This window comes from Euleptes europaea, chromosome 5 (assembly GCF_029931775.1).
Source record: "Euleptes europaea isolate rEulEur1 chromosome 5, rEulEur1.hap1, whole genome shotgun sequence".
Lineage (NCBI taxonomy): Eukaryota > Metazoa > Chordata > Lepidosauria > Squamata > Sphaerodactylidae > Euleptes > Euleptes europaea.
In genome coordinates this window covers 92,741,961-92,758,890 of record NC_079316.1, presented here as the reverse complement: position 1 = coordinate 92,758,890, position 16,930 = coordinate 92,741,961, and the positions used below count along the sequence as shown (strand labels likewise).

Sequence of the window (16,930 nt, the reverse complement as noted above, 5' to 3'; positions counted from 1 at the left end):
GTCTCTTTCCCGCCACCTTTCGCACCGGCACCGTCAACGCCGGGAAGGCGGTCGGCTGACCGGACGGAGGGCAACGGCGGCTCGTCACGGCCTCGAGGTGGGGTGGGTGGAGCCAGCGCGCGGCCTCCATCCCGCAAGGTCGCCGGCTCCGCGTGCGTGCGCGCGTGGGGGAATGGGCGGGTGGCGCGGCTGCTTCGGGCGGCGGGTGGTCTGGGCGGCGTGGCGGCTGCTGGGCTCCCCGGCCTCCCCCCCGGGCCAGGCCCGCTGCGCCACACACGCCGCCGCCTCCTCCTCCTACTCCTCGCGGCTGGAGGTTTCGCGGCCCTTGTCCCCCTGGCGGCGCTGCTACTGCCGCTGCCGCCTCCTCCTCCCCGCCGCCGCCGCCTTCCTGGGCCGGGCGCCGCCTCGTTTCCTCTCGCGCGCCGGCGGGGCGGAGCTCTTTCCTTTCACGCCGGCCTCGGCCCTGAGCAGCCGCCTCGCCCGACCCCTCAGCGGCGGAGAGTCCCAGGAGATGCCCGCGGCCCCTCGCCCCGACTGCCACAGCGACGACCAGGTCGACCCGGAGAGCCTCATGGAGCCCGAGACCGCGCTCGAGAGCAGCGGCGGCCGGAGGCGCAAGGTCTGCGGGGCGGGCGGGCCGGCAAGGCCCGGTGGTGGTTGGAGGAGGAGGGGGGGGGCGGGCCTCGTGGCTGGCGGTGGCGAGGGGAGGAGGAAGCCGGCCCGGGGGAGTCAACGGCGGGGACGGCCACAGGGAAAGGCCGCGGCTTCGCCTGAGACCCGAGCGGCCTAGCCCGCACGCTTGCGGCGAGGCGGTGGTTTCGGCCTCCCGGCGGCCCTGAGCCGGGCGAGGTCCCTACTGAGGCCTCCCTCGCGGGGACGCGGCCACGTTCATTGCCAACCGGCGTTGGGGCGGGCTCGCGGCCACGTGGCCCCTTTAATAACGCGACCCCCGCCGTCGTCCTAGAGAAGAAGAGCTGGCTTTTATATGCCGGCTTTCTCTACCGCTTAAGGCAGAATCAAACCGGCTTACAATCACCTTCCCTTTCCCACAGCAGACACTCTGTGAGGTAGGTGGGGCTGAGAGAGTGTGACTAGCCCAAGGTCATCCAGCTGGCTTCGTGTGTAGGAGTGGGGGAACCAACCTGGTTCACCAGATTGGCCTCTGCTGCTCATGGGGAGGAGGGGGGAAGCAGACCCATTTCTCCAGATCAGATGCCACCGCTTGAAACCACCGCTCTTTTTTTTTAATAAATTTTTATTAATTTTTATAACATAAAACAAAGCAAACAAATACAATAATAATAATATAAAGAAAAATTAAAAAAGAAAATACAAAAGAGTATCTATATAATCTTATTAATACATTCATGGTTACAAAATTATAAAGTTCAAAAAGATATCCCTTTGACCCTCCACCCACCTTAAAAAGTGACCCATCACCCGACTTCCGAAGAAGGGTCTAAACAGTTTTAAAGATATCCATTAACAGTAAAATATAAAAGTATTAAAATTAGTTTCTGTAACTCACTATAAACCACCGCTCTTAACCAACTACACCACGCTGGCTCTAATCGGAAACTATCTAATCACGGAGGGGAGAACGTGTGCGTGTGTTCAACAGAAAAGGTGGTGTCGTGGTTACAGTGTAGGACTAGTATTTGGGAGGCCCAGGTTCGAATCCCCGCTTTGCCGTGGAAGTAACATCGCCATCTGCAGGCTGGGAAATAACTGGAGATTTTTTTGGGGTGGAGCCTGAGGAGGGCAGGGCTTGGAGAGGGAAGGGACCAATGTCATAGAGTCCAATGGCCAAAGCGGCCATTTTCTCCAGGGGAACGGAACTGATTTCTGTCCTCGGGAGATCTGCAGTCCCCACCTGGAAGTTGGCAACCCTACGTGGAAGCTTGCTAGGTGACCGTGGGCCAGTCACACAGACACAGCCTAATCTGCCTCACAGGTTAAAAATAGTTTATTAATTCCAAAAAATAATATTTCATATGAGGTTTTTTTCCCTCAGTGTTTCCTCAAACATCCAATTTTCCCATTGGAAAAAGGGAGGAGGGAGAGACAAAAGGCAGCCTGAGCTGACTAATACTTGATTTGTACTATTAAAGTACTAAGCCTGGAGCTACCATGCAAGCAAATACTGGAGAGCTCATGCAGTATAAACAGCAATATTACTTAGTGATGGGGGTGGGGTGGGGAGAAGTGATCAACGTTTATTCATTTATACCTTGCCTTTCTTCCCAGAATGGCTTACATTGTTCTTCTCCGCATTTTGTCCCCACAGTAACCCTGTGGGGTTGGTTAGGCTGAGAGTGTGTGACTGGCATAAAGTTATCCAGCAAGTTTCCATAGCAAAGCGTCAGTTTGAACCCAAGGCTCTCAGTCACTCTCAGAGTCACCATTTAGTATTTTTGTTCTCCTTCTTTATTTTAATTATGAGTGAAGATGCAGCCAGACAGCAATCTGGTATTACTGGCATGCACTAAGCACTACTTGTGTATGAAAGTCGTGGCTTTTTCATCAACCCATTTTCAAATATCCCATGATAGTTTTTGAGATGTACTGCTTCAGGGGAAAGCAACAAACCGACCAAGCATTATATTTTCTGCTCTGAGTCTTATTCTGCAGGACAAACATGCCTATTAACATTTAAGCATGTTGCACAGAATGAGATACTTGGAACAGAAAAGATAAATTTTGTCTGACCGTTTTCAAATTAAGCAATGAAAGTGATGCGTTTGGTGCAGTTGATCTTCAACTCTTAACAGTGCATTCCTAAAGAGAATTATTAGTCTAAGCCCATTCATTTCAATGGGCTTAGACTGGAGTAACTCTCCTTAGGAAAGCACTATAAATGATGGATTAAAAGGTACTATTTCATCTGCTAAATTTCTTGGGTTACAGAAAGCATTCAAAAGAGATGTTCCAGAGCTGTTATATGTGAAATAACTGTCCTGGTCCCCGGTTAGAAATGATGAGGTATCAGAGGGAAAAAAAGAATCTAAGGTTTTCCATAGGGACAAGTAATAAGAAAACAAATACATATCCCATGAAAACGTGCATATATTTTAATTGAAGATGTTATTCTTTATTGATATTTTTTTTTCAGAAGGATAAAAGAGAGAAATCCAGAAAGCATAAACTGAAGAATGAAAAATCTCAGCCAGAGGAAAATGAACTGTCTGATGCAGAACTTGAACCTCCCAAACCAAAGAAGATTAAGAAAAAGAAAGGAGTGGATAATGATGTTGAAGAGATAATTGCAGAATATGAGACACAAACCTCTGTAACTAATGGGGTTGGCCATTCAAAAAATCGAAGTAATTCTGGTGAAGAGTCAAGTATAGAGGGTGACAGTGACCAAGATCAGGTGAGATGATGCCTTCACCCCTTTCATTTTTATCTGCTGACTTTGTTTAGTTGTGTTCAGTTCTGCTGAATGTTAAAAGATATGGAAGAGTTGATGATATAACTTCTAGTTTTTACATGCACTTATGGTGCTGTAGTTTGAGATAAAAATTAGTTTTGTAAGGCAAGGTGTAATCTCTATAATATAATACATCTTATATTTTCATTTTCTAATCTATGCCTAACAATTCTTGTTATGTACAGTTTCCATGCAAGCAAGGAAATGTTATTAATGTGAGGAAGTAAGATTTATAAACCTATAACTAGGATTATGTACTCTCTGTCCCCCGGGACTAAGCCCTGCTGAACTCAGTGGGAGTTACTTCAAGTAAAAATTAGAGGATCAGCTATAGGTCTCATTTTTTTCATACATGGATATGTTTTATTGTGGATAGAAAATAATGTGACTGAAAGCACCATTCTATGCAGGGTTTATCCAGTCTAAGTACATTGATTTCAATAGTAACTCTGGAATAACTGCATGAGATTGCATAAGATTTTATCAAAACTTTTGCTATTTTCTGTTGTTTGTTTTCATATGTAGTTTGTTTTATAATTTCCTGTTGGCTGAACTTACATGGTTCTAATTTTACACATCAACAGCCAAACAAAAAAATGTAAGAAAAAGTTAAGAGCTTACAGTAAACCAGTTCTTATTGAAAATGTTTCCTTTACCAACCTTGGTATAATATCTTGTTCCAGCGTGTCATACTATCTGTCTTTCCTTTTGTATGCAGATAGAGCGTGTCAGTTTTGGTAGGTGGCAGTTTCCCAGCATTTACAGCCCATTCCTGAGCCTTTTGGTGGCCGGGGACAGTGTGGCTGTTCCCCGGTGGCCTAAAGGCTTAAAAAAGCCTTTTAAATTTCTTATTTTTGAAATGGGGCATTTTGTCCCATTAAAAACAGCAAAGCTGTGCCAATAAAAAGCTGGCACAGCAACGCTGTTCTTGTTGGTGGCATTCCTGGTGTGAAAGGAGTCAGGAAGCTGCCTACTGGCAGCTTCACCCCCCTGCACGCCCCGGGAACACCCCCCCCCCGACGGGGCTTTATGCTGGTGGGACACAGCGGGAGGCCAAACTGGCAATCCTGGGCCATACTGCCATGGCAGAGCAGGGAGGCTGGCGTGAGCAGCCCAACACTGGTATCCCTGCCTCTCATGGCGGTATAAGTGGCCTGGGTGCCGGTGCAAGCAGCCTGGACGCCGGCGCAGGCACTTGCATTCCTCCTGAGCACTTTTTGGCTAAGAGCTCAGCAATGGGCTATTAGTCACACTCTTGCTGATAAACTATGTATCTGTCACCAAAATATTTGCATATAATCCTGCTGTAACAGATCATATTGTTGCCGTTCTTGTATAATTCAACAAGGATAAACAAGTGTTTAATGTATTGTGGTGTTTATTTTCTCCCAGTTTCTTTATATGTGGTAAAAGCTTTTACTTATGGTATTTCCAACACTTTCTGGATTCCTAAAAAAAATCTTTTTAAAACTCTAACAGGAATTAACTGCAGAGCAAAAAGAAGGAGCATTTGCCAATTTTAATCTCTCTAAAGCAACTATTGACCTTCTCAAAGGTATGTTCATTAAATGTTTACAGTCTTAAGCACTCCCCCCCACTTCCCTTTGATCCATGTCTTACTAGGGTCTGATAAGAACATAAAAACAGCCCTGCTGGATCAGACCAGTGGCCCACCTTGTCCAGTATTCTGTTTCACACAGTGGCCAATGAGTTAATACGTAGGGCCCACGACAGGGTAAAGAGGCCAAGGCCTTTTCCTGATGTTGCATCCTGGCACTGGTAATTCAGAGGTTTATTGCCTCTGAATGTGGAGGTTTCCTCTAGTCACCATGGTTAGTACTGCTAACCTATCCTCCATGAATCTGTTCAATCCCCTTTTAAAGTTATTTTATGATATCTACCGGCAGTGGGTGAGCAACAGAATGACATCTGAGGGGGGGAGGAGGAGGGGGAAAAAAAGAATGACAGGTGAGATTTGCGTAAGAGCAAAATGATACACAGCACTAGATGGATTGGTTGGAATAAAAGATCATATGGCAAATCGGCTGATGAGTTCTTACTTGGCTGCAGTTACTAAGGAAAGATCTCAGGGTCATAGTGGAAAACGAACTGAAAACAGTTCAGTTCTCTGTGGCAGTGAAAAAGGGAAGTTATTGAAAATTCTTAGGAAGGGATGGAAATAAATGTTGCAACTATTGCAATGGCTACTGTGCTGTGGCCACACTTATACTATGTGTAGTTAATCACATCAGAAAGGACATTAACACTGGGAAGCATAAAGAAAAAGACAGCTAATACTGTAGTCCTGTGTTCGGTCTACGTTTCACTGGATTTACGAGTAACTCTGAATAAGATCACTAGCATTGATGGCTTTCAGGAAAGATTAGTTAACCTCATAGAGAATGGGTCTGTCAGCGGCTATTCCTGTTTACCAAATTCGGGACATAACAGGCCATAGGATAGACATTACTTCTGTTTGCAAGCTTCTCAGAAGGCTCTAGCTGACCAGGAGGCAGAATGCCTGATAGGAGGTACTTTAATCGGATTCAACAGAACAGTTATCTTTAATAAAATATATGGACTTTTGCATCTGTTTTCTCTATATGTGTCTTTCCATATATTTTTTAGCTTTCATAATTGTTTCTTGCATTAGATTGTAGGAGTGTGTCAGCTGTCCGGCCTTGATGAATTTATAGATCTTCCTTTTAACAAATTTTAACTGTATTCATCCACAGCTCGAGGAGTTACCTACCTTTTCCCTGTCCAAGTAAAGACTTTAAAGCCCATAAATGAGGGCAAAGATGTGATAGCCCAAGCTCGAACTGGAACTGGAAAAACATTTTCTTTTGCCATTCCTTTAATTGAAAAACTTCAGGGAGATCCCCAGGAAAGAAAGAGAGGCCGCATTCCAAAGGTAATTAAATCCATTATAACCTTTATGGAGGAAAAGAAAAGGAGGTGATACTTTTTCAGGGCTCCCACAAATAGATTTATTCACCCAAGATGGTCCTTGCATGTTAAGTATAAAGTTTGGAAATCTCTTAATTAAAACAAGCAAATACACCTGTTTGTCAGACAAGAAGCAATGTCGAGAATGGAAATTACTGGCTGGGTAATTGGTTAACAGTGAGAATGGTTGTAGCAAGAATTTGGAAAAGTGAGGGCAACAACCTTCAAGAGAAGACTGGATTCAAGACAAGACTATTGGCTACATGGTAAAAAGGAAGGCTTCTAGTGCAAGCCCAGAGTTGCACTCTTTTAAGCCCATGGGTTTAGATGTGTGTAACTGTTTAGGATCGCACAGTGCATGCTGTTTCCCAGTTATAGGAAAGTTGAGGGCCACTTATGGACTATTGTAATAGTACCTAGACATGAGAAGCTGTTTGGGCTGAGGTACTGTTGATGCTCTGTGGCTGCGATCCAAAAATACAAAATGAAAGTAAGGCCTGTTGAATAGATTGGGTAACCTGAATAATCTGTTTGGGGTTGCTCCCTAAATTAATTCTTTATAACTGCAGATAAAAAAGTAAAGGTCCCCTGTGCAAGCACCGGGTCATTCCTGACCCATCCCGACGTTTCCTAGGCGGACTTTGTTTCTACGGGATGGTTTGCCAGTGCCTTCCCCAGTCATCTTCCCTTTACCCCCAGCAAGCTGGGTACTCATTTTCCCGACCTTCGGAAAGTTGGAGGGCTGAGTCAACCTTGAGCCGGCTACCTGAAACCAACTTCCATCGGGATCGAACTCAGGTCATGAGCAGAGCTTGGACTGCAGTACTGCAGCTTACCACTCTGCGCCACGGGGCTCCTATAACTGCTGATAGCATAACTGCAGATAGGGGAACTTTAGAAATGATGGATATAAAACTTTGCCCTTGAGCCTTCCCAAAATGATAATTTGAGATTTTTTTCCTGTTTCCTTTTCCCTTTGAAACTTGCTGGTTTGTATAGAGCTGTACAACTCTATGACTAAGAGATTCATTGTTATTGTGTATAACGTGTATATCTAGTAAAATGAATGACAAAATACCTTTGTTATTTTGAGATCAAATGAGAATTCATTTCTTACTAATGTAGTACTCCACTAGCAGTAATGCCATTTCTGATTGAGTTATTTGACTGTTTAGGTGTTAGTACTTGCTCCAACCAGAGAACTGGCAATGCAGGTAGCCAGAGACTTCAAAGACATCACAAAGAAACTCACTGTGGCGTGCTTCTATGGAGGAACAGCATACAATGGACAACGTAAGCTGCTTTAGTGTTTTTGCACACTGATTCCTGTCGCTGTAGATTCCCCTTCAGTGTTTGAAAAAGAAAAGGCAATACAGATGTGGAGAACATCTTGCTTTTAAGTTGATGAGGGATAGTGTTAGATTATTGTATGTCAATCCTGAAAATATGTTATTGCTAAAGAGGCCTTTACCATTATAGTCTAGCTTGAAATAAATATATTTTACAGTCTTTGAGTAGGCTTGTTATCAAGTTTAACTGTCCTTATGTTCAAGAGAGATGTGGTACAATCTGAAAGCTGCATATGGGGAACCTGTTACTTGAAACAAAAGCTGAAGAGGCATATTAGATATTCAAGAATTACAGCCCAATCCTGTGTGTTTGCTCAGAAATCAAGTCTCTCTGTGTGTGCAATGGAGTGCAGTCTTACATGGCAGATATTTTTCTAAAGCATGGGATGTTAGTGGAAGCACTAAAAACAATCTCTAAGTGAAGTGTACGTTTAGGAGGATGGCGTGAGGGTGTGTAGTTCTACAAAATACGTATCAAAGAATTTTGGAACCTTTAAAATTTTTACTCTAGATTTGACCATGCCTCTTTACAAAAAAAAAAAATTGTAGATATTTTGGTCCAAAGTTGTTGTACTATTTCTACTTTGCTACAGTCCTTGAAAATTCATTGTCCAGATTTGTATGTAAACACTGACTTCCCTTTCAGATGATTTAATTAGGAATGGCATTGATATCCTGGTTGGGACTCCAGGCCGAATCAAAGATCACCTTCAAAACGGCAAGCTGGACCTTTCTGGTCTAAAGCACGTTGTCCTGGATGAGGTTGACCAGATGCTGGACATGGGCTTTGCTGAACAAGTAGAGGAAATCTTAGCATATGCATATAAGAAAGGTAAACACTTCACCTGTGCAGTTGCCATCTCAGTGCAGACAGGGTTCTGGAACTATTTGCTTGCACCCTAATGCTGGATTCCTCTCGCTTGTGTTCTCAGAGAACTGATGGGCAGCACTTGTGATTAAAAGTTGAACTAGAGTTGTTTTGCCTTTTCTAATACTGATTCTGTTCTGTGGGTCTTCTGTCCAATTTACAGCCAAGATATAATATGGCCTAGTATGAAGAGGTGGGCTATAGCCACCTTGGGCACAAGTTATGCTTTACAAATTTAAAAGCAAATTGAAAAGTTGACTGTTAATTATGTTGAGATACCTAGTCCTTTATGCTGCTTGTGGTACTGAATGATATTCTGGGAAAATCTGCCATGAAGCTGCCTTTCTGAGGAATCTTCAGAAGTGCTTTTCAGTTTAAAATGTTTTTAATCTAGTTTGGAGATCACACTCAGCAGTGTACACCATGGTGTAATGTCATCTAAATGAATAAGTTCCTGTTATCTCTTCTGCACTTATTCTGTCCAAAGTACCTTGAGAAATGTGATCCTTGTAGCAGGCATGGGCACATAATTAACCCTTTTCATGCCTCTTAACTTTTGCCTCAACTTGTTCTCAGAAGTATTACAATTAGAAAATGCCTAGTTCTTAGCAGTGTTGTTTTAAGTTTGTATGACACAAGATGCTTTGTTTTAAAGATTCTGAAGACAATCCCCAGACATTACTTTTCTCTGCCACTTGCCCACATTGGGTTTATGACGTAGCAAAGAAGTATATGAAATCCAGATATGAGCAAATTGATCTTATTGGAAAGAGGACTCAAAAGACTGCTATGACCGTGGAAGTAAGTTAGTAAAATGCAGTTTGCTTTGTGCGCTCACAATAAGCTATTCTGTCTAAGTGAGCATGTTTGTTTTTTCTTATCTGCTTATATGTGGCTAACTAACATTAATATTGTTTTCTAATAGCATTTGGCTATTGAGTGTCACTGGTCCCAAAGAGCAGCGGTCATTGGAGATGTTATTCAAGTCTACAGTGGTAGTCATGGACGGACTATCATCTTTTGTGAGACAAAAAAGGAGGCAACTGAACTGGCTCTGAATGCCTCAATAAAACAGGTGCAAAAAATTGTTTTGAATGTGTATCTAATTGATTACTGAGAAAGGAAGGGAGGGATCAAAGGTAAACACAAAATCCTTGGAACCTAATGTACAGAGAGACTCTTTTCATGAAGGCTAGTTACTTCAGCTTACTCTTAAATTCATAGAGCCTGGTTTAAGTGATCTTCTTAGTCTAGAACTAAGTTTCTCTCTCTTGGGGTTTGCAAACTGGATTAATATTTGTCAAATATTTACCTTGTAAAAACTGCAGCAATTCAGTGGTACTTGTTTGTTGAGCTATACTATGTCCCTTGCAAATTCGTGCTTTAGCAATTAATCTTAATCCCATAAATCCCATCCCATTAGATCTCAATGGCTTGCATTTGTAATTTAGACCCCCTTTGGCTTCATGATAATCTGTACCCTTCTATATATCATATAGATAAAATACACACTTGTGACCTATTGCAATGTCTTCAGGAAAAGTAGTATTGGACGTGTGCGTGTTCCAATAATATGTTACATTTTCTAGCTATATTGAAAGATTTCAGCAGATTGCAGTTCTCAATGTCTTGCTTGGTCTTAGATTTCCCTCAGTTTCTTGCCATTTCAGCGCTCATGTTTGTTTTCTTTGACTTCAGAATTGTCAAGTGAGGCATGTGTGCAAATACGGAATAAATAGAGTTTTCTGTGAAGGGGGGGAAAGAAAATGGTATGTCAGAACTTGAATCACACATTCAGTTCTGTAATACAAAATAAGTTTGAGCTCATATATGCTGTCTTCTGGGAAACAGAAAATTGTAACATTGTAATTTGGACCATACTGCTTATTAATTTGTTTTATTAAATCTGTCCTTTGTGTACTTAGGATGCACAGTCTTTGCATGGTGACATTCCACAGAAACAAAGAGAAGTCACACTGAAAGGCTTTCGAAATGGATCTTTCGGAGTTCTGGTGGCAACTAATGTAGCTGCCCGTGGTTTAGATATCCCAGAGGTTGATCTGGTAATCCAGAGTTCACCACCAAAAGTAAGTTACTAATTTGGGGTGGTGGGGAGAGAACTTGATTAAAACCTACAGTTATTTTCATATGACATGGTGTATAACTCAGTTGAGCTCATTACCATCCTGGCTGTCAGTCAGAAGCCTTATTCCAAGTATATTGTGAGTGATTCATCATCATAATAAATATTATTAAATGCCACTTCATAAATTCTTTATTTACTGACTTGGGTGGATTTACATAATTGTGTTCTTACTGTCGGGAGACATTTAGCAGGCACCTTACAATGAAATGTATGAAATCTAGTCTCATGAATGTATACAATATATACTTAGCTTGATTTGTCTTGGCATTTGATATGCACAGTCATGAAATAACAAGGTGCCTATGGAGAGAAGCAATTAACCAGGAAGACATCTGTACTCTTTGCCTTCTTGATAGTCTGTTTACCATTGTGTGCAGTTAACCAAATGTTCTTTTATGTGACATGTCAGTAGATACTAGCCTTTTGGCTTGCATCTCTGACACTTTTTGGTAAGGCAGTATAAATTTCTCATTTGGATTTTCATTTGTGAAGGATGTAGACTCCTATATCCATCGTTCTGGGCGCACAGGTCGAGCTGGGCGAACTGGGATGTGTATCTGTTTGTATCAACGCAAGGAAGATCATCAACTAAGACAAGTAGAACAGAAAGCGGTAACTTTTTTGATTTCTTGTGGCTTTTAACTCATTCATATGCTGAGCACTTAAGCTGCAGTGTGGATCTTAGATGTTCATTTTATTGAAATGAAATAAATGATGGTAAGCACTTTAATGCATTAAAAACTACTGTGGAAATTTATATAAAAATATTTAAGTGCACTGTATGGTTAATGTTAGCATACCTAGTATGGCCAATTGATGGATTTAACAACATGTCTTCTTACTTTGTTTTAATTTCAGGGGATTACATTTAAACGTGTAGGTGTACCTACAGCAACAGAAATAATAAAAGCCTCCAGTAAAGATGCAATCAGGTATATTTACTGTTAGTATTTTGAATGACTCTTAAAATAATTACCTCTTCGCTCCTGCAGAATTCTTTCATATGGGGGTTTAGACTTCTCTCCTTGATTACCAAGGTGTTGTCGTTTGCTCTTTGTGGACATCTGATTTGTCAAGTATTTGTTTGCTTATCAGCAAAATTCTGAAATTTACATCAACTGTTCCAAGTAATGACATAGTGCTTTCTGTGTCTTGAAAAAAGGACTTGAGAATAGAAGTCATATAAGGAAGATTATAAGAAGCAGACTATAACTCAACAGTTTTTACATACCCTTGGATGATTGAGTGTGTATTATGATGGTATATTCTGGGTCTTAGCATCGTTCCCTCTAATGGCTGTCAGTAGGGGCAGCCAAAAGTACCCACAGATAGATATATTTGCTTGCTTGTAAGACTCCAAGATACAAGGAAGAACACCTGGATTATATCAATCCATGCAGCAGCTAATTAGTATTACTAAAAAAAAGTCCACATGTCAGAGGGCTGCAGATAAAAAGGGAAAATCAGAGAAATCACTCCGGTGATTTTGCCCAGTTTTTCCCTGGCCTGCATGGCTTTTTGTTCATGCCAGCTCTGGGACTCTAAGCATCGTCTTTCTAAGCATCGTAGTCAAAACAGACTACCGGTGGGGAGGGGGGAGGATAACATGGGAAAATCCATATTACTTTGTACACTTTTTAAAAAAGTGAGACCACAAAGTAGTTGCTTTTTTTTACCCTACTTTTCAGTTAGAAGGATTCTTATGGCGGCTTACACAAAACAAAATACATTTCATCCCCTGATGCAGTAGACGCCTTAGAGTGGCTTCTCACCCTAACCCTGGTTCTCTTTAATCTTTTCTCATTGCTCCCAGCCACTTCCCCCTTCTCAGACCTCTTGACAGTTAAGTCACCTGAATGTTTACTCCTCCCCGACATAATCTTCTTAGTGTCCCAATGGAGAGAAAGAAGAGCCACATGAAACAGGCTTACTTGGTTGATGTGCTGAGTTATGGCTCTTAGCAATTGCAAGAGATGGGAGGTTACTACTTCATTATGAACAAAGTGTTTAGGGCAATATTCTAAGCATTTGTATTTGAATATTTCATGTTTTATGAAATGTACATTTGTCCTGCCATCGTCTGGTATATACTAAATTCTAACACTTTGTGGTCAGGTCTTTGGATTCTGTTCCTCCTTCTGCTATTGACTACTTCAGACAGTCTGCCGAGAGGCTGATAGAGGAAAAAGGAGCAGTGGAAGCGTTGGCAGCAGCATTGGCTCATATTTCAGGAGCGACCTCCATTGAACAACGTTCCTTACTCAATTCTGATGTGGTAAATAAAAGTAGTAAAACACTTGTGTATGTTCAAACCTTTTTGTTTCTGTGATTGAGACTCCTTTATGTTGAGTGTGTTCTTTTTTACTACCTACTGTGAATTGGGATGACATCGTCTTGTCCACACTGCAATACTACCAGAGGGGGGAAATATCATAATACTGCCGCATACGAAAGAAGTGGCTTCTACCCCAAGGAATTAAATACTTGTATTGAAAGATTTCCTGTTACATTGCACAGTATGTGTAAGAGGAAACACGTGTTGTATGTTGACCTACAGAGTTAAAATGAGCTGTAGGCTCATCATGTCAATGAAAATCTCTTTAAATAGTATGGTTGTATGGGTTTTGTCTTCTTGTAAACATATACCCTGCCTCTTTTTTTAAGGGTTATGTGACCATGACACTTCAGTGCTCAGTGGAGATGCACAGCATTGGCTACGCTTGGCGGGGTTTGAAAGAACAGCTGGGTGAAGACATTGACAGCAAAGTGAACAGAATGCGTTTTCTCAAGGGGAAGACGGTAAGAAATACTGTTAGTGGGCATTCTGTGGATGTTGCTGATTTACTTGGGCATATTATGTAGCACTGACTTTTCCTTCTCTGGTTATGTGGAAGTACAAGCTTTCACACTTAAAAGCCAAAGTGACATTGGTAAAGGATGAAAGGAGTATTCCTATAATAATAAAAATCCTTTCAGTTCCCCAGCCCTGGTTTATTTCATTTTGAAATGACATTCAGAATGGCTAGGAATGAGGAGTATTATAACACATGTTGTTTATATCAGAATTTCTAAAATTAAGATGGTTGTTAATTTTTATTCATACTGTAGATAAGTAGCAAGGATCAAATAAAACTGCTGTTTGTGTATTTGAGTTCTACAGAAAAAATTCCAGGTACAGTTAGGTGTCCTGTTTCTCCTCCATTTGATTTGTGTTCTTGTTCAGTACTCAACATGTAGTGTTATCCGGAGACAGCCTTTTTCTGATGGTTCATACTGGTCTATAAAGTGCTTTGCATTTACCAGAACATGGGTTGTTCACTTGCTCCTTGCCTTTGAATGGATGTCAAATGCCAGGGGCACCTTTGTAATAGAAAAGGTACTGCCACTGCTGTTTTCTGCAATGGATAAAACTGCCTTGAGTTCTCCAGACAGTTTTCAATTCTCTCTCTCTCTCTCTTTTGTATTTAGGGTGTATGCTTTGATATTCCTGCAGCTGAACTAAGTAAAATCCAGGTGAGAGTACTAAATGGCCTGTAGAATCCCCCCCCCATATCTTATGAATATGCAAGTGGCAGAAAAGGACATTGAAATAAGATTGTATTTAGTCAAAGCCAGATTCCTCACTCACATACTATTAAAAGGTCCCCTATTTCCTTGCTATAAACAATTCTCACAAGATCCATTAGATGAACAGATTTGAAAAGGCTGCCCTATATATATTTGGTGGGGTGGAGTAGAAGTTATAATCTCCTGCAATAACCTCTTGGCTGAAACTTGATGTCATTTTAGTCCTACTCCATTGCGAATTGGTTGCATGCTAACTCCTCTCCCCTCCACAGATCCTCATGATGTGCTTCATCCCAATGTTTGTATTTTGAAGAGTACAATGAGTTTTGTGGGGAGGGGAAATAACCTGTTACTGTGCTCATCCTGCCCTGTATTTCAGGATTACACCTCCAACACTTAGAGGCAGTGTACACTGTTTATTACCTTTGCAAGGAACATATGCCCATCTGTAAAAAGAAAAAAACGTAACAGAATGGAGATCCTCATAAGTGCGGCATTCTTAATTATTTAGGGTGTTGTTTTGTATTCTTGGTCTGTCTGAGATTGTATAGCTCAAAGTGTATTTTTTATTTTAAATATTTATGGGCATAAACCTTGTAAATTCAGTACTGACTGAAAAGATAACCAAAATAATTCAAGGCTTCCCTTTTCATTAGCAAACGTGGCAAGACTCAAGACGCTGGCAGCTTTCTGTAGCAACGGCCTTGCCAGAGCTTGAAGAATCACCACGTGAGAGTAGCCGAGGTGGCGGTGGATCGGAATTCAGAAATGGAAGGCGAGGTGGCGGCTTCAACCGACACGACCGATTCAGAAACAGGGGCCAAAAACGAAGTTTTGATAGGGCTTTTTGATTGCTCGTTAATATATCATAGATGGGACTTAAATCTTTTGTTTTATCAGAAGTAAAGTCATTTACACTTAACTTTGGTGGTTTTCATTACTGGTGTGGATTTATCATCATGAAATTATTTACATACGATAGCATAATGTTAAAGACTGCCTTTACCGTCACCAACCAAGCCTTCTCCTGATGCTGTGAAATGGGAGGGGCGAGGTAGAGCTTGAGGCAACATGACCATTTTTCTAAAGGCATTTTCTGCACTGTACCCTTTGATGGTTATCACCTGGGGGCACCTGATGGACAGAAAAATAATAATTTATCCTACTAGACGTACTGAATGATGTTTATAACTTTATCAGTACAAACTGCCTGCTACACCCCACTACCTTAGCACAATGGGGTCTCGTTCTGTTTATGAAAGAAGAAGCGCTACTCCTAAATCTGTAATCTTTACTCTTGTTTATATTTTAATTCTGTCTTTCTTCCAACTGGTTGAGTGGAATTTTTGGTATCCTCACAACAATCCTGTTAGGGGAACCTGAGTTGAGAATGTGTTTGATTTCGCAAGGCCACCCCCTGAACTTCAGTGCAGAAGATGGTTTTTCTAGCAGTATATTTCACCTAATTGCTTCAAATATTTGTCTATGGTGCATGAAAAAACTTACATCCTTTTGAAATCAGTTGGGAATGTTATGGGTTCATTTTTATACCTTTCCATACTTTAATGTCTCTGGTTTGAAATAAAACTAGAAGCTTACATAATGCCTTTTTAAAGCAGATGGTGTTACCCAAATCAGGCCCTCAGCCCACAAAGGCATCTCCTTTTTCACATATACAAACTAAGCAAACAGTTACAACACTGGGGCAAATAATGGAATCTTTTGGCCTATGTATATGTTCCCAGTTTTGACGCGATAAATCAGATCTAGGTGGGAGAGAGATGATGGAGGAAAGACAGGATACTTAAAATTGCTTTCTTATTAACCTAATATATGGGAAAGGGCAAGAGTCCAGTAGCACCTTAAAGACTAACAAAAATATTTTCTGGTAGGGTATGAGCTTTCGTGAACCACAGCTAACTTCTTCAGATACTCATACCCTACCAGAAAATATTTTTGTTAGTCTTTAAAGTGCTACTGGACTTTTTCCCTTTTCTACTACTTCACAGACTAACATGGCTACCCACTGTGAATTATCCTAATATATGGGGAAATCAGTGTAAAAAGGCATAAAACTCAGTGCAATCCTGTGAACAGTAGCAATTTAAAACCAAATACCTAATGAAGTTAGAACATTTCCTCCAGAACTGACATAAGCTGGGGGGAAGGGAGCAAAAGGACACATGGACAAGCAGACAATGGCGAAGCCTAGCTGCTGATCAGTTTTGGTGCAAGAGAAATATAAGGGCTTTTGAGTCTTATCTTGCAAACCTACGCCATTGTATATAAGCGGGGGGGGGGGGGCTCTGAGGACTCTGTTATAGCCTTCCTATGTGGCCGAAAACAATCTGTGTGCTGCCGCGTGGGGAGGGTCAGTGTATCCCTTAGGGTTTCCAGGTCCCTCTTCACCCCCTGCGGGAGGTTTTTAAGAACATAAGAAAGGCCCTGCTGGATCAGACCAAGGTCCATCAAGTCCAGCAGTCTGTTCACACAGTGGCCAACCAGGTGCCTTTAGGAAGCCACTAACAAGACGAGTGCAGCAGCACCCTCCTGCCTGTGTTCCACCGCACCCAAAATAATAGGCATGCTCCTCTGATACTAGAGAGAATAGGTATGCAGCA

The 16,930-nt window shown here is 41.8% G+C and overlaps 1 protein-coding gene across 1 annotated transcript; it reads left to right on the top strand.

Moving 5' to 3' along the window:
• The first annotated feature begins 172 nt into the window (after positions 1-172).
• DDX21 (DExD-box helicase 21) lies at positions 173-15,231 on the top strand. The gene is made up of 15 exons (XM_056850516.1): positions 173-619; positions 3,113-3,373; positions 4,910-4,985; positions 6,166-6,344; positions 7,555-7,672; positions 8,375-8,560; positions 9,252-9,397; positions 9,522-9,671; positions 10,522-10,683; positions 11,235-11,354; positions 11,601-11,674; positions 12,858-13,017; positions 13,407-13,541; positions 14,211-14,255; positions 14,966-15,231. Exons 1-15 carry the CDS (start codon positions 173-175, stop codon positions 15,158-15,160), a joined length of 2,454 nt encoding a protein of 817 aa, XP_056706494.1. The 3' UTR covers positions 15,161-15,231.
• The last annotated feature ends 1,699 nt before the right edge of the window (positions 15,232-16,930 follow it).